Genomic DNA, 25,528 nt, shown 5'->3' with positions numbered 1-25,528 from the left:
GTTCTATTCAACATGCTCTATTCAACACATTGAATAGAGCACTAGGAGAGAACAGTAGGAATCAGTAAGTAAGTGACAAGGAAGCTCAGAGGCAGGGAAACTCGAAATGGCAGCATCAAGAGGGAAGCCATGCAGCTAGCCAAGATAGGCTAGAAGCCAGGAAGGACTCCCCATCATGGTGGCAAGGTAAGCAAAAATCCTTAACAGTCCACATTCCCACCACAGCCCCTGCAATCTTAGCTACAGAAGAGTCCTTCAGCCCTCACAGGCCCTAAGTCTAGTATAAGGAGCTGCCTGGAGTCCACGCAACTAAACTGTCTCAGAGAGAATTCATACTGGATCTCACCCACCCACTGGGACCAAGCTGCTGCTGCACAGTGCCATTTTGACAGTACCACCAACACTAGACTACATCCAGCCCTGAAGCCCAATAATCCCAGCATCTTGACATCTGTGGGATCTCCCTCCCAACATCACTTGACATCTTCCCGGAAGGCCTCAGCATCAGAACACCAGCTAGACTCGGCAGTGCAGCCAAGTCCCTGGCACCTGAGTCCTGCAGAAGCCTACACCCTGGAGAAGAGGCAGTCTTGCACATCAGGGAGTCTGCTCCAGGATATAAGGAGCTGAAGCATGTGCTCTCCAGACCTGAGAACCGCCTGCCTGGGACTGCCACCACAGACAGTGACCCTGCCCCTTCCAAGAGCAGAGCCATTGTGTATCCACATACATTGCCTGGGACACCAATGCAAATGCCTGCACATGCTGCCCAGGGACCTGAGAAGTGACTGGCCCGGGTGGCCACCATCCACACACACTGCCTGTGCAGTGGACAGGACTGAGGAATGGCTTGTCCCTATCATTGTCAGTGCCCACACACCCAGCCCAGAGACCCAAGGAAGGGCTTGGTTAGAGGTACCCCATGGCCACCATATATATCTGGAAAGTCCTCCTGGATGCCTGAGAACAGGCCTACTCAGAGCTGCTGCCACCAACACCAGCATGGACTGCCCAGGGGCCTGACAACCGACGTACTCAGACTGACACTGTTGTTAGCATCCTCCACCTGGGGACCCAAGAACCCTCCCACATAGCCACAGCCACCACCGCCCACATGACCCAACCAGGGGCTTGAGGGTTAACTCATCTGGGTCCTATGACATCCATTGCACATGCCCAATCTGCTCATGATCAACTGGGATTTATCCCAAGCATGCATAAATGGTTTAACATATACAAATCAATAAATGTGATACATCACATCAACAGAATGAAAGAGAAAAACTTTACCATCTTTTCAACAGATACAGAAAAAGAATTTCATAAAATTCAACATCTCTTCATGACAAACATTCTCAACAAATTAGGCATAAAGGAACATACCTCAACATAATAAAGGTCATATATGACAAACCCACAGCTAACATCATAATGAATGGGGAAAAGCTGAAAACTTCTCTTCTAAGAACAGAAAAATGACAAGGATACCCACTTTCACCAATCTTATTCAACATAATAACATAATATTCAACATAATATCCTTTGTGTTTGTAACACAAAGGATAACACTTGAGGGGGTAGATATCCCATTTTACATTATGTGATTTTTACACATTCCATGCCTGTATTAAAACATCTCATGTCTCCTATAAATATATACACCTACTATACACCCACAAAAATTAAAAATTATTAAAAATAGATTAAAGACTTAGCTGGGTGTGGTGGCTCATGCCTGTAATCCCAGCACTTTGGGAGCCCGAGGCAGGGGGATCACTTGAGGCCAGGAGTTCGAGACCAGCCTGGGCAACGTGGCAAAACCCCATCTCTAACAAAAATACAAAGTTATCCAGGCATGGTGGCACGCACCTGTAATGCCAGCTACTCGGGAGACTGAGGCAGGAGAATCACTTGAATCCAGGAGGCAGAGGTTGCAGGGAGCTGAGATTGCACCATTACACTCTAGCCTGGGTGAAACAGGGGGACTCCATCTCAAAAAAAAAAAAAAAACTTAATAATGAAGACTTAAATAGGAGACCCAAAACTATAAAATTTGTAGAAGAAAACATAGGAAACACTGGTCTAGGCAAAGATCTTATGAATAAAACTTCAAAAGCACAGGCAACAAAACCAAAAATAGAAAAATGGGACTACATCAAACTAAAAAGCTTCTGCATGGCAAAGGAGACAATTAACAGAGTGAAGAGACAATCTGTAAAATAAGAGAAAATATTAGCAAACTACTCATTTGACAAGAAACTAGCATCCATAATATACAAGGAACTCAAACAACTCGACAGCAAAGAATAATAATAAAAAAATAAGCAAAAGATCTGAATAGACATTTCTCAAAAGACACAAAAATGGCCAACAAGTACATAAAAAAGGTCAAATCAATAATCATCAGAGAAATGCAGGAGGAGCCAAGACGGCCGAATAGGAACAGCTCCGGTCTACAGCTCCCAGCGTGAGCGATGCAGAAGACGGGTGATTTCTGCATTTGCATCTGAGGTACAGGGTTCATCTCACTAGGGAGTGCCAGACAGTGGGCGCAGCAAATCAAAACCACAATAAGATATCTTACCACAGTTAGAATGGTTTATTATCAAAAAGATGATAGATACTGGAGAGGATACACAGAAAACAAAACTCTTAGATACTGTTGGTGGGAATGTAAATTAGTACAGCCACTATGGATAATATGGAGGTTTCTCAAAAAATTAAAAACAGAATTACCATATAAGCCAGCAATCCCACTACAGGGCATTTATCTAAAGAAAAGGAAATTAGCATATCAAAGAGATACCTGAACCCCCATGTTTACTGCAGCTCTATTCACAATAGCCAAGATACAGAATTAACCTAAATTTCCATCAATAGATGAACAGATTTTTAAAGTGTGATATATATACACAATGGAATACTATTCAGCCATAAAAAGAATGAAATCCTACCATTCACAGCAACATGGATAACCCTGGGGGCCATTATGCTAAGTAAAATAAGTCAGGCACAGAAGGATAAATGCCACGTGTTCTCATTCTTCTGTGTGAGCTAAGAAAAACTGAACTCATGGAAGTAGAGGGAAGAACTATGGACATTAAAGGGTAAGGGAGAGGAAAGGATGGAGAGAAATTTTTAACAGACGTGACAGTACAGCTAGATAGGAGGAGTACAATTTAGTGTTCTGTAGTATTATAGGGTAAGTACGGCTAACAAAAATTTAGTGTATATTTTCAAAAAGCTAGATGATACTGAATGTTCCCAACACAAAGAAATGATAAATGTCAGCAGGGTGTGGTGGCTCACACCGGTAATCCCAGCACTTTGAGAGGTCGAGGTGGGCAGATCATGAGGTCAAGAGATCGAGACCATCCTGGCCAACATGGCAAAACCCCGTCTCTACTAAAAATACAAAAATTAGCTGGGCGTGGTAGCATGCCTGTAGTCCCAGCTACTCGGGAAGCTGAGGCAGAAGAATTGCTTGAACCCGCAAGGCAGAGGTTGCAGTGAGCCAAGATTGCTGCACTCCAGTCTGGCAACAGAGCGAGACTCTGTCTCAAAAAAAAAAAAAAAAGAAAAAGAAAAGAAAAAGAAGAAATGATAAATGTCCCTCTGTGGATACCCCTTAAGTACTCTAGTACTCCTGGAATACCTTAGATATAAGGTACTTATATTTTTTTAAATCTGTTCCTATCTCCACTGTGATAAATGTCTCTAACAGTCATGTCCTCTTTGTTTTAGTATCCTAGGAGATTGTGAGCATAATAAGTGATCCAAATTTATTTGGATGAGTGCTCAATCTATTACTGAAGATGAAACACTGAACAGAAATATGTAATTCTCAGTAATACATAAGATTAGTTACTTGCTCACTGATCACCATGAAAGAGGAAAAAATCCTTTAAATCTGCTACAATATAAACTTATTTATTATTATTTTGCTTATATTGGAATAGGTGGAATACATTTTCCCTTGGGTTTATTGTGACTTTTGTAAATCTTTCTGCATTTTCATTTCAATAGTACTATAAACTCAGGAGTATATACTGAAGTAAACAGACTTTTACCTTAAAATTTTTACTCTCAAGCCTACAAAAAAAAAGGAAGGAACTGTAGAGTGAATACCTCTATAAACATCACTAATATTAGTCAAATACTAACATTAGCCATATTTGTTCTCTCTCTACAGACACAAACACACAAAGCTGCTAGGTTTCACCAAACCACTTGAAAGTGTTAGGTATCATAACATTTAATCTCCAAGTATTTTATTCTACCATGTATCTTATAAATGAAGGAATTTTTACAACTAAGCATACCATTATTACACCTTGAAGGGGGAAAAAAACCCAACTCAGTAACAGCTACCATCCCAAAATAAAACCATCTTACACATTACTATGTAAAAATAATTTCCTAATTATTGCTAAGAAAAGAAACATAATACAAGTATAATTTTAAAAATTATATTTTAAGTGTTTAATATGAAACAGTATGTTCCCTAAAATAAACTAAAATGATTTCTTAACATTTCATATGAAAATACATTACACTTTTAAGTTATTCCTTTCCCCCATCAATGCTTACAGTGGCCTTAATTTTATAGACATTATAAATATTCTCAATACTGTCAATTTTTAATCAACCCTTCAACAGATTTCCTCACATCCACTGTAAATGCAGCTCCAATGCTACACACAAGGATATCTTTGCTCTAAAATACACACTAATGATACTTGAAAACTTAATTTTTTTTTTTTTTTTGACACAGAATCTTACTCTGTTGCCCAGACTGGAGTGCAGTGGCTCAATCTCAGCTCACTGAAACCTCTGCCTCCTGGATGCAAGCAATTCTTCTGCCTCAGCCTCCCAAGTGGCTGGGATTACAGGCATGCACCACTGGGCCCAGCTAATTTTTGTATTTTTAGTAGAGACGGGGTTTCACCATGTTGGCCAGGCTGGTCTCAAATCCACCTGACTCAGCCTCCCAAAGTGCTGGGATTACAGGCGTAAGCCACCATGCCCAGTCGAAAAAAAATAAAAATTTTTTTTAATAAAAAGAGATAGGGTCTCACTATGTTGCCCAGCAGCCTGGTCTTGAACTCCTGGGTTCAAATGATCCTCCCACCTTGGCCTCCCAAAGTGCTGGGATTACAGGCATGAGCTACCATATTGAGCTGATACTTAAAAACTTTTTTAACAAGATTTTTTTATGGCCAAAGATAGCATATTAAAATATCCTAACTTTATTAGGATTTTACTGAATTTTTAATATATTGCTTCTCCATATGGGCCAAATATGAAACCAGTTTGTATGTAAAATGAGATGAATCTATTTCCATAGTATCTAAATTGCTTGACATATGACTTCACCAAAAGATTAACTGGTTTATAGCTTACCAATCTAGGAATCAAAGTCCAAAAATGATTTCAACAATAAAGGCAATTAGCCTTAGACTATAATTAACTTGGATGAGAAAATTTTTAAAAAACTAAAAAGAAACAGCTGATAAAACATAACAGTCCTGTGTCATTTAACAATTGGGATACATTCTGAGAAACATATCATTACATGACAGCATCATCGTGCAAACATCATCGAGTGCGCTCATACAAACCTAGATGGTACAACCTACTACATACTTACGTAATATGGTAACATCTATTACTCCCAGGCTACAAACCTGTACTGCATGTTACTATAGTGAATACTGTAGGCAATTCTAACACAATGGTAAGTATCTGTGTATGCAGATATATCTAAACAGAGTACAGTAAAAATAAGGGATTATAAACTTATAGGACCAACGTTGTATATACAGTCTGTCATTGACTGAAACGTTGTTATGGGTACCTGATGGTATTTGATTACTATTTGACTTAACTATTAGGAGTATCAAAATGCTTGCTAATAACAAATGTAAATGTCATGTTTTAATATATTCCTGGGCTACTGGTTTCATTTCTCAATGGACCAACCAAAGAAAGCCCTTAGAGGAAGACATATTTGCCTTTTTTCTTTTTCATACATTTCTAGATTCTAGGGGAAAAAATTTCTCTCCCACCATTTTCAATTAGTGGTTCTAGCTTTTTTGCAAATTTCAAAAATTAACTTAATTAAATGCCATGTAAGTGGTTATTAGATTTAGAATATGCTCCTTTCTAAATCAAGACTTCTGCTCTACAAGAGCTCAACATTATATAACCAAAAAAGTTCCAATATTCAAATGTAAATATATACAACTAGTATGTTTTCACAATAAATAAATTAAGCTGTATTGCATGTTAAAAGTTTGAGATCTAGTCAACAATTGATGAGAGATGAAGGTTTTACTTACATTTGTAATAGCTATGGCATTTTTATCGTAGTATTTCTTCTTTTCATATTTATCTCTGATGAAAAATTCCACTGCTCTGAAAACAGATAACTTAAGGAAAAGCATGAATTCAGTGATATGTACACTTCCCTTTATTCACTCCACTCCACAAAGTTGGGACTCTAAATTTAATTTTCCTACTCCTCAATCTGTGCTCTCTTTCACATTATTTCTGCAACTACATTCTGTAAACTACTTTTCTTTCTCTTAAAGAAGTCTACCTCTTTCAGGAAATTTTCTCACTGAACAAAACTCATCCAAACTAATTCTAGAAAGAAAAGTAAATGACAATTCTTAATTCCTACATCACCACCACCACTATCAATGCATCACCACACTTTAAATTCAATTCAGGTTAATTTGGGGTTTTTGGTATAAGAAATTAACATCTGTGCAAGTACCCACACTGAGCCATACATCCTACACTATATATGCTGTACATACTTTGGGTCCTTTAATTCCTCCCACACCCCACGAATGTGCATATTATTAGTTCCATATCATAGATGAAGAAACAGCAACTTGGAAAGATTAAGCACTTGTGATTCCAATATCTATGTTCTTTTCCACTATATATGCTGTCTCTGGGCACATCATATAGGATTCCACATGTATTAGAAGAACAGTGGCCAATTTTATCCTTGCAAAGTTGAGAAATGGAAAAGTCAAGATGATAAAGCCAACGTTAGTCTTCTTTAAATTCTTGAAGTTGTCTGGACTCATCTTACCTATAAATAGAATGAGTAATTTATACTGGGATTGAGTGTTTAGAGTTACGTGACATCGATAACTTCTCTTACCACTCATCATATTCCACTGAAACGGAAATTCTTAAAGGGGTCTAAACCTCTTTAGTGACATGAGCTCCTTTGGTACTCAGGTAAAGCCTGAAGACTCCTTTCTGATAATTCTTTTCAATGCATAAAACACACATAATTACAGAAAAAAACCCAATTACACTGAAATATAATATCTCTGTGGATCCCCCAAGTTAAGGGGATCATTCTAGTCAAAAGAAAAGTTACCTGGGCGGTAATACAATACAGTTTCAGTCAATAACAATTCATAAAAATTTTTTAAAAAGCCTTTTAAAATGACAGTTGAGGCAACAGGTAATGACAGACCACACAACAGGTCCCAGAATAATGTTGTTTTCTTACGACACTGATGAAACAAAAAATTTATTTCTACCCGAGCCACTGTCTGTGTAGACTTTCCAAATTTTCCCCTACCTACTTGGGTTTTCTATGGGTACTCAAGTTTCATCTCATATCCCCAAGATATGCACATCAGGTTATTTCACATGTCTAAATGGCCCAGTATGAGTGAATGTGGGTATATGTAAGTGCACCCTGCAATAGAACAGTGTCCTGTCCAAGGTTGGTTCCCACCTTGTGCCCTGAGCAGCCGGGACAGGCTCCAGCCACCAGCAACCCTAACCTGGAGTAAGCAGGTTGAAAAGTGAATGAATAGTTCTTTGGAGCCAAGATGGCCGAAATGGAACAGCTCCGGTCTACAGCTCCCAGTGTGAGCGACGCAGAAGACGGGTGATTTCTGCATTTCCATCTGAGGTACCGGGTTCATCTCACTAGGGAGTACCAGACAGTGCGCACAGGACAGTGGGTGCAGCACACCGTGGGCGAGCGGAAGCAGGGAGAGGAATTGCCTCACTCGGGAAGCGCAAAGGGTCAGGGAGTTCCCTTTCCTAGTCAAAGAAAGTGGTGACAGACGGCACCTGGAAAATCGGGTCACTCCCACCCCAATACTGCGCTTTTCCGACGGGCTTAAAAAACGGCGCACCAGGAGGTTATATACCACACCTGGCTCGGAGGGTCCTACGCCCCCGGAGTCTTGCTGATTGCTAGCACAGCAGTCTGAGACCAAACTGCAAGGCGGCAGGGAGGCTGGGGGAGGGGTGCCCGCCATTGCCCAGGCTTGCCTAGGTAAACAAAGCAGCCTGGAAGCTCCGACTGGGTGGAGCCCACCACAGCTCAAGGAGGCCTGCCTGCCTCTGTAGGCTCCATCTCTGGGGGCAGGGCACAGACAAACAAAAAGACAGCAGTAACCTCTGCAGACTTAAACATCCCTGTCTGACAGCTTTGAAGAGAACAGTGGTGCTCCCAGCACACAGCTGGAGATCTGAGAATGGGCAGACTGCCTCCTCAAGTGGGTCCCTGACCCCTGACCCCTGAGCAGCCTAACTGGGAGGCACCCCCCAGTAGGGGCAGACTGTCACCTCACACGGCCGGGTACTCCTCTGAGACAAAACTTCCAGAAGAACGATCAGACAGCAGCATTCATGGTTCATGAAAATCTGCTGTCCTGTAGCCACCGCTGCTGGTACCCAGGCAAACAGGGTCTGGAGTGGACCTCCAGCAAACTCCAACAGACCTGCAGCTGAGGGTCCTGTCTGTTAGAAGGAAAACTAACAAACAGAGAGGACATCCACACCAAAAACCCATCTGTACGTCACCATCATCAAAGACCAAAAGTAGATAAAACCACAAAGATGGGGAAAAAACAGAGCAGAAAAACTGGAAACTCTAAAAAGCAGAGCACCTCTCGTCCTCCAAAGGAACGCAGCTCCTCATCAGCAACGGAACAATGGTGGACAGAGAATGACTTTGACAAGTTGAGAGAAAAAGGCTTCAGACGATCAAACTACTCCGAGCAACAAGAGGAAATTCAAACCAAAGGCAAAGAAGTTGAAAACTTTGAAAAAAATTAAGACGAATGTAGAACTAGAATAACCAATATAGAGAAGTGCTTAAAAGAGCTCATGGAGCTGAAAGCCAGGGCTCGAGAACTGCATGAAGAATGCAGAAACCTCAGGAGCCGATGTGATCAACTGGAAGAAAGGGTATCAGTGATGGAAGATGAAATGAATGAAATGAAGCAAGAAGGGAAGTTTAGAGAAAAAAGAATAAAAAGAAACAAACAAAGTCTCCAAGAAATATGGGACTATGTGAAAAGACGAAATCTACGTCTGATTGATCTACCTGAAAGTGACGGGGAGAATGGAACCAAGCTCGAAAAGACTCTGCAGGATATTATCCAGGAGAACTTCCCCAATCTAGCAAGGCGGGCCAACATTCAGATCCAGGAAATACAGAGAACGCCACAAAGATACTCCTCGAGAAGAGCAACTCCAAGACACATAATTGTCAGATTCACCAAAGTTGAAATGAAGGAAAAAATGTTAAGGGCAGCCAGAGAGAAAGGTCAGGTTACCCACAAAGGGATGTCCATCAGACTAACAGCCGATCTCTCGGCAGAAACTCTACAAGCCAGAAGAGAGTGGGGGCCAATATTCAACATTCTTAAAAGAATTTTCAAGCCAGAATTTCATATCCAGCCAAACTAAGCTTCATAAGTGAAGGAGAAATAAAATCCTTTACAGACAAGCAAATCCTGAGAGATTTTGTCACCACCAGGCCTGCCCTAAGAGAGCTCCTGAAGGAAGCACTAAACATGGAAAGGAACAACCGGTACCAGCCACTGCAAAAACATGCCAAACTGTAAAGACCTTCAAGGCTAGGAAGAAACTGCATCAACTAACGAGCAAAATAACCAGCTAACATCATAATGACAGGATCAAATTAACACATAATAATATTAATTTTAAATGTAAATGGGCTAAATGCTCCAATTAAAAGACACAGACTGGGAAAATGGATAAAGAGTCAAGACCCATCAGTGGGCTGTATTCAGGAAACCCATCTCACGTACAGAGACACACATAGGCTCAACATAAAGGGATGGAGGAAGATCTACCAAGCAAATGGAAAACAAAAAAAGGCAGGGGTTGCAATCCCAGTCTCTGATAAAACAGACTTCAAACCAACAAAGATCAAAAGAGACAAAGAAGACCATTACATAATGGTAAAGGGATCAATTCAACAAGAAGAGCTAACTAACCTAAATATATATGCACCCAATACAGGAGCACCCAGATTCATAAAGCAAGTCCTGAGTGACCTACAAAGAGACTTAGACTCCCACACAATAATAACGGGAGACTTTAACACCCCACTGTCAACATTAGACAGATCAACGAGACAGAAAGTTAACAAGGATACCCACGAATTGAACTCAGCTCTGCACCAAGTGGACCTAATAGACATCTACAGACCTCTCCACCCCAAATCAACAGAATATACATTTTTTTCAGCACCACACCACACCTATTCCAAAATTGACCACATAGTTGGAAGTAAAGCTCTCCTCAGCAAATGTGAAAGATCAGAAATTATAACGAACTTTCTCTCAGACCACAGTGCAATCAAACTAGAACTCAGGATTAAGAAACTCACTCAAAACCACTCAACTACATGGAAACTGAACAACCTGCTCCTGAATGACTACTGGGTACATAACGAAATGAAGGCAGAAATAAAGATGTTCTTTGAAACCAACGAGAACAAAGACACAACATACCAGAATCTCTGGGACACATTCAAAGCCGTGTGTAGAGGGAAATTTATAGCACTAAATGCCCACAAGAGAAAGCAGGAAAGATCCAAAAGTGACACCCTAATATCACAATTAAAAGAACTAGAAAAGCAAGAGCAAACACATTCAAAAGCTAGCAGAAGGCAAGAAATAACTAAAATCAGAGCAGAACTGAAGGAAATAGAGACACAAAAACCCTTCAAAAAATCAATGAATCCAGGAGCTGGTTTTTTGAAAAGATCAACAAAATAGATAGACCACTAGCAAGACTAATAAAGAAGAAAAGAGAGAAGAATCAAATAGATGCAATAAAAAATGATAAAGGGGATATCACCACCGATCCCACAGAAATACAAACTACCATCATAGAATACGACAAACACCTCTGTGCAAATAAACTAGAAAATCTAGAAGAAATGGATAAATTCCTCGACACATACACCCTTCCAAGACTAAACCAGGAAGAAGTTGACTCTCTGAATAGACCAATAACAGGCTCTGAAATTGTGGCAATAATCAATAGCTTACCAACTAAAAAGAGTCCAGGACCAGATGGATTCACAGCCGAATTCTACCAGAGGTACAAGGAGGAACTGGTACCATTCCTTCTGAAACTATTCCAATCAATAGAAAAAGAGGGAATCCTTTATGAGGCCAGCATCATCCTGATACCAAAGCCGGGCAGAGACACAACCAAAAAAGAGAATTTTAGACCAATCTCCTTGATGAACATTGATGGAAAAATCCTCAATAAAATACTGGCAAACCGAATCCAGCAGCACATCAAAAAGCTTATCCACCATGATCAAGTGGGCTTCATCCCTGGGATGCAAGGCTGGTTCAATATACACAAATCAATAAATGTAATCCAGCATATAAACAGAACCAAAGACAAAAACCACATGATTATCTCAATAGATGCAGAAAAGGCCTTTGACAAAATTCAACAACCCTTCATGCTAAAAACTCTCAATAAATTAGGTATTGGTGGGACGTATCTCAAAATAATAAGAGCTATCTATGACAAACCCACAGCCAATATCATACTGAATGGGCAAAAACTGGAAGCATTCCCTTTGAAAACTGGCACAAGACACGGATGCCCTCTCTCACCACTCCTATTCAACATAGTGTTGGAAGTTCTGGCCAGGGCAATTAGGCAGGAGAAGGAAATAAAGGATATTCAGTTAGGAAAAGACGAAGTCAAATTGTCCCTGTTTGCAGATGACATGATTGTATATCTACAAAACCCCATTGTCTCAGCCCAAAATCTCCTTAAGCTGATAAGCAACTTCAGCAGAGTCTCAGGATACAAAATCAATGTACAAAAATCACAAGCATTCTTATACACCAATAACAGACAAACAGAGAGCCAAATCATGAGTGAACTCCCATGCACAGTTGCTTCAAAGAGAATAAAATACTTAGGAATCCAACTTACAAGGGATGTGAAGGACCTCTTCAAGGAGAACTACAAACCACTGCTCAATGAAATAAAAGAGGATGCAAACAAATGGAAGAACATTCCATGCTCATGGGTAGGAAGAGTCAGTATCATGAAAATGGCCATACTGCCCAAGGTAATTTATAGATTCAATGCCATCCCCATCCAGCTACCAATGACTTTCTTCACAGAATTGGAAAAAACTACTTTAAAGTTCATATGGAACCAAAAAAGAGCCCGCATCGCCAAGTCAATCCTAAGCCAAAAGAACAAAGCTGGAGGCATCATGCTACCTGACTTCAAACTATACTACAAGGCTACAGTAACCAAAACAGCATGGTACTGGTACCAAAACAGAGATCTAGATCAATGGAACAGAACAGAGCCCTCAGAAATAATGCCGCATATCTACAGCTATCTGATCTTTGACAAACCTGAGAAAAGGAGCAATGGGGAAACGATTCCCTTTTTAATAAATGATGCTGGGAAAACTGGCTAGCCATATGTAGAAAGCTGAAACTGGATCCCTTCCTTATACCTTATACAAAAATTAATTCAAGATGGATTAAAGACTTAAACATTAGACCTAAAACCATAAAAGCCCTGGAAGAAAACCTAGGCATTATGATTCAGGACATAGGCATGGGCAAGGACTTCATGTCTAAAACACCAAGAGCAATGGCAACAAAAGCCAAAATTGACAAATGGGATCTAATTAAAGAGCTTCTGCACAGCAAAAGAAACTACCATCAGAGTGAACAGGCAACCTACAAAATGGGCGAAAATTTTTGCAACCTATTCATCTGACAAAGGGCTAATAACCAGAATCTACAATGAACTCAAACAAATTTACAAGAAAAAAACAAACCACCCCATCAAAAAGTGGGCAAAGGACAGGAACAGACACTTCTCAAAAGAAGACATTTATGCAGCCAAAAAACACATGAAAAAATGCTCACTATCACTGCCCGTCAGTGAAATGCAAATCAAAACCACAATGAGATACCATCTCACACCAGTTAGAATGGCGATCATTAAAAAGTCAGGAAACAACAGGTGCTGGAGAGGATATGGAGAAATAGGAACACTCTTACACTGTTGGTGGGACTGTACACTAGTTCAACCATTGTGGAAGTCAGTGTGTTGATTCCTCAGGGATCTAGAACTAGAAATACCATTTGACCCAGCCATCCCATTACTGGGTATGTACCCAAAGTACTATAAATCATGCTACTATAAAGACACATGCCCACGTGTGTTTATTGAGGCACTGTTCACAATAGCAAAGACTTGGAACCAACCCAAATGTCCAACAATGATAGACTGGATTAAGAAAATGTGGCGCATATACACCATGGAATACTATGCAGCCATAAAAAATGATGAGTTCATGTCCTTTGTAGGGACATGGATGAAATTGGAAATCATCATTCTCAGTAAACTATCGCAAGAACAAAAAACCAAACACTGCATATTCTCACTCATAGGTGGGAATTGAACAATGAGAACACATGGACAGAGGAAGGGGAACATCACACTCTGGGGATGTTGTGGGGTGGGGGGAGGGGAGAGGGATAGCTTTAGGAGATATACCTAATGCTAAATGACGAGTTAATGGGTGCAGCACACCAACATGGCACAAGTATACATATGTAACTAAACTGCACGTTGTGCACATGTGCCCTAAAACTTAAAGTATAATAATAACAAAATAAAAATAAAAATAAATAAAAAATAAATAAAAAAAGAAAAGTGAATGAATAAATACAAATTATTGTAAAATAAAAATTTGTCAACTATACAATCATACAAATGCACAATAAATAAATGATGTGGTAAGAAAGTGCTCAGGAAGCCCATCATATTTGTTGTTTTTCAACTTCATGATGGTAGGAGGTGCTCAATACAATTTTTGCTTTACAAACATTTATTCCTTGATTTGACCCACCACCACTATGACTATCACTCATAGATTCACTAAAAATTGGGTAAATAATTATCTCACTTGTTTTTACTAGTCTTCCTTAAATGTATGTATATAACTCACATTTATTTCAAACTTTGGTATTAGACATGTTATGGGTCTTTATTTAGAAATGTCATATATTTGTGACCAGAAATATGCCATAGGAACTTAACTTTTGTTTATATCAACTAGCCTAGGGTAAAACCGGTTTCATTATATGTCATTTTGCTTAAAGTCGTGGTTTCTAAGAACCTATCAAAGACATTAAGTGAGGCTCTATATGGTGGATATGAAAAGAATTGGGGCATTATGAAAGCACTCACAGTGGGCCAGGGACGCAAGCTGGACAGAAAATCTAAACATTCCATTTATTAAGAGGAATAATTGGACGCTGTTTATAAAGACAAGTTTTCTGGCTGGGCAAAATGGCTCTTGCCTGTAATCCCAGCACTTTGGGAGGCCCAGGTGGGCTGATCGCTTGAGCCGAGGAGCTCAAGACCAGCCTGGCAACATGGCAAAATTCCATCTCTACAAAAAAATACAAAAATCAGCTGGGTGTGGTAGTGGTGTGCCTGTAGTCCCAAATACTCAGGACGCTGAGGTGGAAGGATCACCTGAGCCTGGAAAGTCAGGGCTGCAGTGAACTATGATCACACCACTGCATTCCAGCCTGGGCAATGGAGTGAGACCCTGTCAGAAAAAAAAAAAAAAAAAAAAAACACTTGAAAGTAAAACTACTCCTTTATCCATGGGCTGCAGAACAGATGTTGTACTGACAGGCATGAAACAACATGTTTGTATATCTCCATCAGAGCTCTTGGGTTACTAGCAGCATTGTCAATGAACAGTAATACTTTGAAAAAAATTCTTTCTTTCTGAGCAGCAGGTCTCAACGGTGGACTTAATGTATTCAGTAAACCATGCTGTAAACAGATGTGCTGTCACCCAGGCTCTGTTGTTCCACTTAGAGAGCACAGGCAGAATAGATGTAGCTTAATTCTTAAGGGCCGTAGGATTTTCAAAATAGTAAATAAACATTAGCTTCAACTTAAAGTCACCAGCTGCATTTTCCTAACAAGAAAGTCAGCCTGTCTTGAAGCGTTGAAGCCAGGCACTGACTTCACTTCTCCAGTATGAATGTCCTCGATGGCATCTTCTTCCAACAGAAGGCTGCTTAGTCTCCACTGAAAATGTGTTGTTTAGTGTAGTCACCTTCATCAATTATCTTAGTTACATCTTCTGGATAACTTGCTCTTCATCTTGATTTTTATGTTCTGCAGATGGCTTCTTTTCTTAAACTTCATGAACCAGGCTGGGAACAGTGGCTCATATGTGTAATTCTAGCACTTTGAGAGGGTAAGGCAGGAGGATTACTTAAGCCTGGGAGTTGAAGAACAGCCTGGGCAATATAGCAAGCCCATCTTTGCAAAAAAAAAAAAAAAAAAAAAAATTAGCTGGGCATGGTAGTGTGCATGTGTAGTTCCAGCTACTCAGGAGGCTGAGGCAGAAGGATCGCTTGAGCCCAGGACACAGAGGCTGCAGTGAGTTGACTGCCCCACTGCATTCCAGCCTGGATGACACAGTGAGAACCTGTCAAAACAACAGACAAAACAAAAACACAAACTCATGACTCAACCTATGCTAGCTTCAAACTTTTCATCTGAGGCTTCCTCATCACTCTCAGCCTTCACAGAATTGAAGAGAGTTAAAGCTTTGTTAAGGATTAGGCTTTGGCTTAAGGAAATGTTGTGGCTGGTTTGAACTTCTATCCAAACCACTCCAACTTTCTCCATATCAGCAAAAAGGCTGTTTTGCTTTTTTATTATTCATGTGTTTACTAGAGTAGCACTTTTTAATTTCCTTCAAGAATTTTTCCTTTGCATTCACAACTTGACTATTTGGTGCAATAGGCCTAGCTTTCAGCCTATTTTTGCTTTCCACATGCCTTCCTCACTAGCTTAATCCTTTCTATTATAGCTTTTTGATTTAAAATGAGCAAGGTGAGACTCTTTCTTTTACTAGAACACTTAGAAGTTACTGTAGGTGTTAATGTTGTATCACAGAATACGGAGTGCAGAGGAAAAGAAAGGGAAAAGCTGATCAGTGTAGTCAGAATGCAAACTTTTATAAATTAATTAAAAACATGCATTTATGTTATAATTTTGTTATAACATTTGCCACCTTACACTGGTGCAGTTCCCAGTGCCCTGAAACAATTACAACAGTAACATTAAAGATCACTGATGACAGATCACCATAAAGATATACTACTAATAAAAAAGTTTGAAATATTCCAAGAACTACCAAAGTGTGACACGGAGACCCAAAGTAAACATGTGCTGTTGGAAAATATGGCTCCAACAGACTTGCTTTGCATAGGGTTGCCACAACATTCAATTCGTAAAAAAAAAAAAAAGTAATATCTGTACAGTGCAAATAAAGCAACATGCAATAAAACAAGGTATTCCTATGTAGAATACTACGATGGTTTTACAAATACTGAGTTTGCGAAAGTTAACTATGTTAAGTATACAATCTTCTGGAGTTGAATACAATACTAACATCTGGTAAAATTGTATGTTGCTGTGAATTTTCCAAAATAACATGTATCTGTGAAATCTTAATTTATATTTAATGTATTTTATATAATAATTCAAATGCAGTTGAGAGTCTCTCTTCTGTTTACAATAAGAAATCCTTTCAGAACTTATCTCTAAGAAGTATACATTTTTTAAAAATTATAAGGAGCCAAAGTTGGTATGTTTGGTACATAGTGTTTTTCAAAGATATAAAAATAAAGCATTAGGGTAGAAGAACTTACTAGAACCTTCCTAATTATTAACATAAGATCACTTTTTATACTTTTTAAAAGGCAATCCAAGTACACTACAAAGTGAATTTTTAAATTCCATGGAGTCACCCAAGGAAGAAATCTAGTTTGGAAAACATGCTATATCTTTGGTTGCTCTCAGTTCCTATGTGCCTCCTACTGCAAGAATGTCTCACACAGTCCTTGTATATTTTTGTACAAGGTCCCAAATGCAAGCTAATTCTGTACTGTTAGTTCACCTAAAGAAACAGTTATTTATCCCAGGGGTTGGCAAACTTTTCCTTAAAGGCCCAGAAAGTAAATGTTTTAGGCTGTGTGGGACAGTTGGTCTATGTTTCAATTACTCAACTGTCCCTTCATAGCTCTCCAAAGCGACCACAGAACATTCATAAATGAATGTACATGGCTGGGTTCTAATAAAACCTTATTTACAAAAACAGGCAGCTAGCTCATGGGCCTGTAGTTACTGATTCCTGAATTCTATTCAGTACTAGAGGGCAAAGAACAGCTAAATGGATTATTAGGGGGACATGTGTCTGTAAACTGTCATCATAAACAATCTAAAGATTTTCGAAGGAAATTTTTACCTTAGTTTTGCATTATATGTTGACATTCTCAAAGAAGATAGTCTCCAATGTACAGCCTCATTTCCAGTACAGGTAGGCACTTATTATTACACCGGCAGTTATTGTGACCTTTAAGTTAGCTGATCTATTGAACCTATACCTAGATATGTAAAAAAGATAGTAATACTCACCTCACAAGGTTGACAAGAGTTTGAAGATTAAGATATACATAAAGCACTTAGTATAGTATCTAACAGTAAGAATTTAACGTAAGAATTTAGTTTTATTTTTATATACTTTGGTGCCTCGGTTTCATCACCTTTAAAATGGGGATAATACCAGTATCATCTCATAGGATTATTATAAGAATTAAATAAGCCAATAGTATCTAAACAACTAAAATAGTAGATGGTACATAGTGTTATTTAAGTTTTAGCTCTTATTATTAACAAAGGTATTCTGATAGGCAAATCACTTAAAAGATAGGGTCCACGGTAGCAAGAGGAAACAGAATTACTGTATTGAGGGCTAAGATGGCTTGCATACCATCAAGTTTAAACAGATGAGTAAATGAGAAATGACAACAAAAGAACCAATGAATCTGGAGATCAGGAACTATTTATCTTCATTTTACAGTCTCCAGAAGTCATTTGAGATATAAGGACTTAGTTATACTGACATAGATCAATAATACAACCCAAAAAATTAGAAACAGAACAATAATATTTTCAGGGAGTCAGATAAGAAATACATTATTATAATAACAGTTCAAGTTTTAATTTGGGAATTACTTAGTAAACAATATCAAACTATCCCAGAATCTTCCCCATGCCTACAGTTATAAAGCACTCAGTACAGCACCCCTAATTCTCCCTGTCCCCAAAACTAACAATTGGTACTATACAAGCCTAGAAAAATTTCAACATTATTATACACTTTATCTTTTAACATGTATTTATATATTTTAAGATTTTTTTCTTTTCTTTAAAAATATACCATTTGAAAGACAACTAAATTAATATCTACTCCCAAAGAAGAAAATCTTCCAGTTTCAGACACACAGCACTGACAGCAGTAAAACTTTGAAAAGCTCAAAGGAGAACTGCTGATTAGCTTTGGTACACAATAGATCTCATGGAACTGAAGTAATTGAAGTTTTTTAGATAAGACAAAATATCCTAATAATGAAAAGCTTAATGTAAAGCTTTATCATTTGTCATGCACTAGGACATGCAGCCTATAATTAACCACATCCCACATTAGAAATTACACTTTCATAGCAGCTTTTGCATAACTTTTGTAAATTGCAAAGCTTTTTAAAAAGTGACAAATCTTGTTAAGAATGCAATGAGGTCCCATATTATATGAGTTTAACTTAGTTTGGTTATACTTGCTCTAGGGATGAGACAACTATATTTATATCTATAAAACTACAGAAATGTTAGGCTTTTCAAAGAGCAATGAGCTTTAGAAAGATGGATAGATGAAAGGAAAGACTGGAGGGAGGGAGAGAGAAAGGCAAGCCGGTTTTCTTACCAGCCTCTCCCTACAAAACCTCCAAATTACAGTGTTTCATAATTAAAAGAATAAAAAGTGTTGTTATAATAACCAAGGTAATTTTTTTAAAGGCTACAGATTACATTAGATATGGGGACTAGTCTCATGGTCCAAGAACTGTCATCTTATACTCTTAACATAAGTAATCATCTAGCTCAAACATGTTAGACAAAGACCCTCTTTAAACAAGTCTGACAACCATATGAACAATAAAGATCAATACCTCACATAAATATGACCATAATTTGTAAAAAGGAGTAACATTTAGTTTGAAAAATTAAATAAGAATGACTGAGGTAACAACAGCAAATATATAGTTAATCCAAAAGCCTAACATAAATCATACCAGGTAATGAAAAGTTGAAATCTTCACCTAGATCTTACAATCTAGCTGCCAAGAGTGCCAAATTATAATAACCCTATTTTCAAAGGCAATCAAGACTTAAATGTGGCAGCACTGATTTTACTCAGACTACCACCATTAAATAATACTCAAGTGTCCCAATACAGGAGGGAAAGTCTGGAGGCTTTAGGAAGTTTCTTAATAGCTCTTTGAGCATCTCATCCTTCCCACCCCACTCCCCACAAAAGAAAATATTATGCTCTATGTCACCGAGTTATTTTGAGAAATAAAAAAGATAATGTACATAAAATGCCATGGCCAGGGCTTGGCATAGGGCAAACGCTTATTAAGCAGTAAAGTTATTACAGCTGTTGTTTCCAGTATTATATCTTCACTGTGTCGAATGTCAAGGATTTACCAATATAGACACCAATCAATTCACTATAAAAATCTCATCTTTCCTGAAGTCTATAGAAAATGACCAAATATTTTAAAATATATCAGCCAAGATAACAGAACTAATAATGCAATATCTCATTAGCACTTAAGCTCTCTAAGGTGCATCATAAAATTGGTGGTAATGAAGAAATAGTATTCCTACCAACCTACACAAAATGGTGCATAGAATAGTTCAATAAGTGAGGATACCAAGAAGATATATACTGTCCTGCCCTCAATATCCTTCATGATAATTTGAAAACAATATGGAATCAGTGTAATAAATTAAATAACTTGGAAGCTACTCTCATGCATAGGTAACACATAAAGGATGAAACCAAAATTTTCAAAAACGTCAAGTAATTTACCCTGTTATATTCAACGGACACCCAAAAAATCCAACCCAACCCAACCTCCCCACCCTGCCACAGACACAAACCTCCAGAAAAGGAGGATTCTTCAATTTGAGGGGTCATATGTATCAACTCAGCCTAGTGAGTGGGGGGCAAAAAAAGAGGGAATAAATTAATGTAACCAGCAAGCAGCTGGTAACAACCACCTACAATGCTGATTTGTATGCTGGGCTCTTTTTCCTTCTACCATGCTTTATTCTTCAGGATTCAGCCACAGGCTTTCCTTTTCCAGAGAAGGAAAAGAATTCTCAGGATTCTCAATAAAATCTGCAAAATAAAGGACTGCTGCCCTAGGTAAACATAACCTGACCCAGCACTTTATATCATCACCTACATGCTAAGTGACTCCTCAATCTGAATGTACTGCTCTCTTCTAGGGTCCAGACTCATGTTTCCAGCCACCAAATGGGGTAACTCCATGTATATGTGTAACAGAAGTATCAATCTTCCCAAAGTAAGAAAGCATGGCTCATTATCTTTCATTTCTAACTCTTAATCCTCCTGCTGGTAATGAATTCCTTCTCCCAGTGAATAAGCTTTATGGTCAACCAAGCTAGAAATTTCAGGGTTATTTTAGTGACTCCCTCGGAACCAAAGCCAATCTTAACGTAGCTTTCCCAACTTGTTTCCAATCTCTCCAATTTAATCCTGCCCATTCCCAATGCCACTATCTAACTTAGACTGTCATTGCTAATTTTGGGCTGTACAAGTATTTCACATGGTCTCTCTGCTTCTAGGCTCTCCTCCCACCTCCAACTATTCTTCCTTACAGTGGAAGTTAATGTTTCTAATGTTTCTCCTGCTTCAAAATCCTTCATGTGTTTTTAAACACTTGGGCCAATGAAATGAGGTCTAAACTACTCTACATCATACTGAAAACCCTTCACAATTTGGACCAAAATACCTTCCAAGCTTCTTCTGACCTAAAAGGTCATGTTCTCTCATACCTCCATACTTTTACTCACACAATTTTTTATACCTGAAATGAACCTTCTACCATTAACCCTGCAAACTTTCTATAACAAATACAGCCTCAGATATCAGACTGCTAAATTTGTGAGAAAGGAGTGGGGCTAGCAGAAACAGAAAATGCCAAATACAAATTACTAACTTCTCAATTATAATTTAAAAGGTTTCTGTCCAAATGTGGAAATAAATATATAATGACCTATATCTCTGTGTGAGAAAAGATATTTCTTCCACTGGCCACACAAATTGTTTTACTATACAAATGGGTACAATATAATTGATCTTTAATAAACTACATTTTATTGTCAAAGTCACAAATGTTACCTTCAAACAGAATCCACATACCTACAATTAATCAGATAATCTTATTTATAAAGCAGCACAATTTTGATGAGCTGCTTTTTTAAACTATGAGTTATAAAAATCCTACAGAATTATGATTTTATATTTAGCAAACATAAAAAACATATTAAAATGTTTTCATGGGAAACTATTCTATCCACTCATAAAGGTGGATTATGTGGGAAACAATTCTATCCACTCATAAAGGTGGATTCATAAAGCAAACATAGTTGTGCAACCTACAACAGAGTGTCAGTAGTGTAAATTACTCAGAATTTACGCTATGTAAAAAATACTATGTAATTTGCCTTCTAAATGCCACAATGCCTCACATAAATACAACTACTATATAAAGGTAATCAAAGAATATATGGAAATGATTTCTAACATACTCAGGATGCTTACAAATCAAGTTTCTAGTAACAGTCTAAAATAATAAACAGCATATACTTTCCAACTGAGAGATGGAGAACAATCAAGAAGAATCAGTCATAACACTTTACACTTAGTAACGGAGATGCCCCTCAACTTACAATGGGTTAGGCCCCAGTAAACCCATCCTAAGTTGAAAATATTTTAAGTCAAAAATGCATTTAATACACCTAATCTACCAAACATAGCCTAGCCTCGCCTACATTAAATGTGCTCAGAACACTAACATTAGCCTACAGTTGAGCAAAATCTTCTAACACAAAGCATATTTTTAATAAAGTACTGAATATCTCATGTAATTTACTGAATACTGTACTGAATGTGAAAACAGAATGGTTACACTAGTACTCAAAGTACAGTTTCTACCAAACGCATACTGCTTTCTCACCATCATGAAGTGGAAAAATCGTTAAGTCAAATAATCATTGTGAATCAGGGGTCTGTAATCACATCTAAATACCATATGTATCGTGTATTTTTATGTAATTAGGTAATGTGTGCCAAATTCCTACTAAAAACCTACCATATACAAAGCACAGCTCACAGCAAGTCAATTTCTATCTTTAATGAACAGTAGCGTGATAAAGTTCACATCTTCCTAAATACTAACAGATAAAATATGAACTGTAAAAATGAGTCAATGTTTTTTAAACTCAAAACAAATAAGTTTTAAAGGATACTGATCTGTCTGTGGTCTTCGAAAGTTCTCTGGAAGATTGGCTTCATAGAGCAGTCTTGCTTTAGTATTTCCCATATCTTGCATGCACTATAATAAAAAAATTTTTTTAATTACTCACATAAACATTAAAAAGTGATTCCTGCACATACATACACATACATACATATACACAAATACCAAATAATTTATTATTTCCAATATATATTCTCCTTAGAAATATAATTTAAATCACAACTACGAAATTAATCACTCAAGTTAAAACAGAAGCATATTTTTAATCCTTCACATTTATCAACGTATGTTGATCCATAGTCCATAATCTAAATGTCTTTTTTTGTGAAAACAGTACCACCTTTACACTTACTACTTCCTAACAGTGAATTCCCTCATAGTTTGTAGGCAGTACTGCCATTTTTTCTAGTGCACCACTTGAACAATGCTCCCGTTTCCAGGGCTGACAAGTTTTCTTTCTTTTGAGCTTTGAAATACCCTGGGATTCTACTGATTTACAATCAAGATCACAATGAAGGCCAGATAAAAGAGAAACAGTGCTGACCTAAAACTCTGTAAAAATGTATTAATTTCTTTTGAGTTATTAATAATAATCCCTTTGAGGAGTTTCCCTACAAAACCCTACTAATAAATTGTGCCTAATGCCCAAACTTTACATATAAGTTCAGTTCATAGAAAATCCTCCCTAAAAATCTGTGAATTCCAATGGTAAGAACAATTGCTCAGTAAGAATAAAACAATTTGATAATCATTTCAACCAGTTTAATTAGGTTTCAGTGTCATCTATGAGGAATGACTATCCAAACAGTACTTCCTTGATATTCTATTATATTAGAAACTAAATGTAAGATTTAAGAACATTACAATATTATATGACATCATTTACACAGAACTTCAGTTCCTTAAAATGTTTTAACTGGTAGAGAGATCAGTTTTCATAATATTTCTTTTTCTTCCTGTTTCCCAGACACACACCCCTATGTCCTTGAGATGACAATCCAGATTTAACAGGTTACCTGACATCTGCGTTGAGTTGTAGCCCTCAAGTATACACAGAACTATCTTTCTTCAAACAAAAAATATAGTGACTCTTCTCCCAACTGAGAGTTTTAAAGTGCACTAAATTCCAATATACAATCACCTCTAGGTATCTATTCTTCCTCACCTCAATGTAAGTATTCTCTCAGAGTAAACTACATTTCTAAGTCTTCCCTCTAGAGATAATGAGAAAGTGAAGTAATGGGCGGGGGGCGGGTGGAGGGCAGTGAGAAAAATGGATTAAAGGGGCGGGCTTTATCATTAAGCTCCAAGATGACACAGAAGGCAAAATAAATCTGAGCTTCAAAATTGTGTAAAATAAAAAAATTATAAAAGGTAAACAGCATAAAGTCAGAGGGCTCTATGACATCACAGTGGCTACTAGCATGAAGTTAGCATAAGAAGAGTTAATATGTAATTCTGTGTGTGGGGAGAGGAGCTGAGAAAATTTCAGTATAGCTCACCCTTCCTGAGCTATATAAAATGGAAAAAATGTTTTCCATCTCAAGCATTCAAATGATGATAAATCTTTGTGCCGTGATGGGAATTTGTTAACAGAAGATGATCAAGTTATGTAATCATAAAGACATTAAACATTTGGAAAGAACTAGACCAAGTAAAAATGCCTTAGTCTGCAATGAAGCAAAAAGTAATTCAGATACAGTTCACTGAAACTGCAAAAGTAAGAAAATTTGAAAAGTTTCTATCAAGCAAGCAAGAATATATAGAAATTCTAACAGAAAAGTTACGATTAAAAATGCTATACTATATCTCATCAATCCTCATTTACATTTTTTCATATTTTAACATCTTTGAAATAGGAATCCATCTCACAATTGATGGTGTCTAATAATTGGTATTTTTTTCTTATTGGTCCATAAAGTGGATGTGCTTCTTAAAATCAGCAGTATCTTATATTCAATGACTATGACTGTACGTATCTATTTAATGTAGCTCATTAATATCTTGGGGGGAAAATAAAAAATAATTAGGAACAAGGCAGATATGTACATTACACCAAACTATTAAACACTGTTCTAGTGATGTTATCACAAATAGTAACATTAAAATCTGAAAGGTAGAGGTGATGTGGAATAATGAGTCATTTCTATAGGAGACCACTGCCAAAAAGTGACTGCGTAAAAGTGCATGGATGTGTTTGTTAGTTGGGATTTGGGGAAATAAGAATTCAATGACATCACAGATGTAGACAGATCATTTTGTGACTATAAAAAATATATTGGTAAGCTTAGTTTCTAGGTTTCTGAAAAGTAGACTAGAAAAGGGTGGGAGGTAGGGGAGCAGTGAAAGAACCAGTGAAAATGAAAGATTGGGCAATTTGGAAATGAGAGGGCAGGGGAAAAAAACAACAGGAGCTGATGTTTTGGGGAGGCGATAAAGAATATGGGGCAAACTAGCTGTCCTCAAGGACTCAAGGCCCTGAAGAGTAAACTCTGCCCAGTAAGTAGCAGGAAAAAAATAATAAAAATAGCATAATAGCTACAGTGACACAAGCATTAGCCTCAACACTTTACCTATATTTGCAATTTTAAATTTCAAAACAACCATGAGACAGGCATTATTATCCTAATTTTATAGGAAAAGAAACAGAATCTGTAAAGACGTTAAGTAACAGGCCTAAGATTCTATCAGTCTCCATAACTCAA

General features: G+C 37.7%; 1 protein-coding gene across 5 annotated transcripts in view; it reads right to left on the bottom strand.

Moving 5' to 3' along the window:
- The window catches only part of SMAP1 (small ArfGAP 1), a 194,587-nt gene that overhangs the window by 82,446 nt on the left and 86,613 nt on the right, over window positions 1-25,528 (bottom strand). For 4 of the 5 annotated variants that reach the window (XM_004044271.5, XM_055391427.2, XM_055391429.2 and 1 more), the window contains exons 3-4: window positions 22,813-22,898; window positions 6,342-6,417 (exon numbers count right to left, since the gene is read on the bottom strand). In XM_004044271.5, the coding sequence (XP_004044319.1) occupies window positions 6,342-6,417; window positions 22,813-22,898 (162 nt within the window). Of the gene's footprint in view, window positions 1-6,341; window positions 6,418-22,812; window positions 22,899-23,988; window positions 24,012-25,528 lie in introns of those variants that run through there. The other variant, XM_063707701.1, reaches the window with a different exon arrangement.

The sequence above is a fragment of the Gorilla gorilla genome, chromosome 5 (assembly GCF_029281585.2).
Source record: "Gorilla gorilla gorilla isolate KB3781 chromosome 5, NHGRI_mGorGor1-v2.1_pri, whole genome shotgun sequence".
Lineage (NCBI taxonomy): Eukaryota > Metazoa > Chordata > Mammalia > Primates > Hominidae > Gorilla > Gorilla gorilla.
This window is presented reverse-complemented; position numbering and strand designations above follow the sequence as displayed.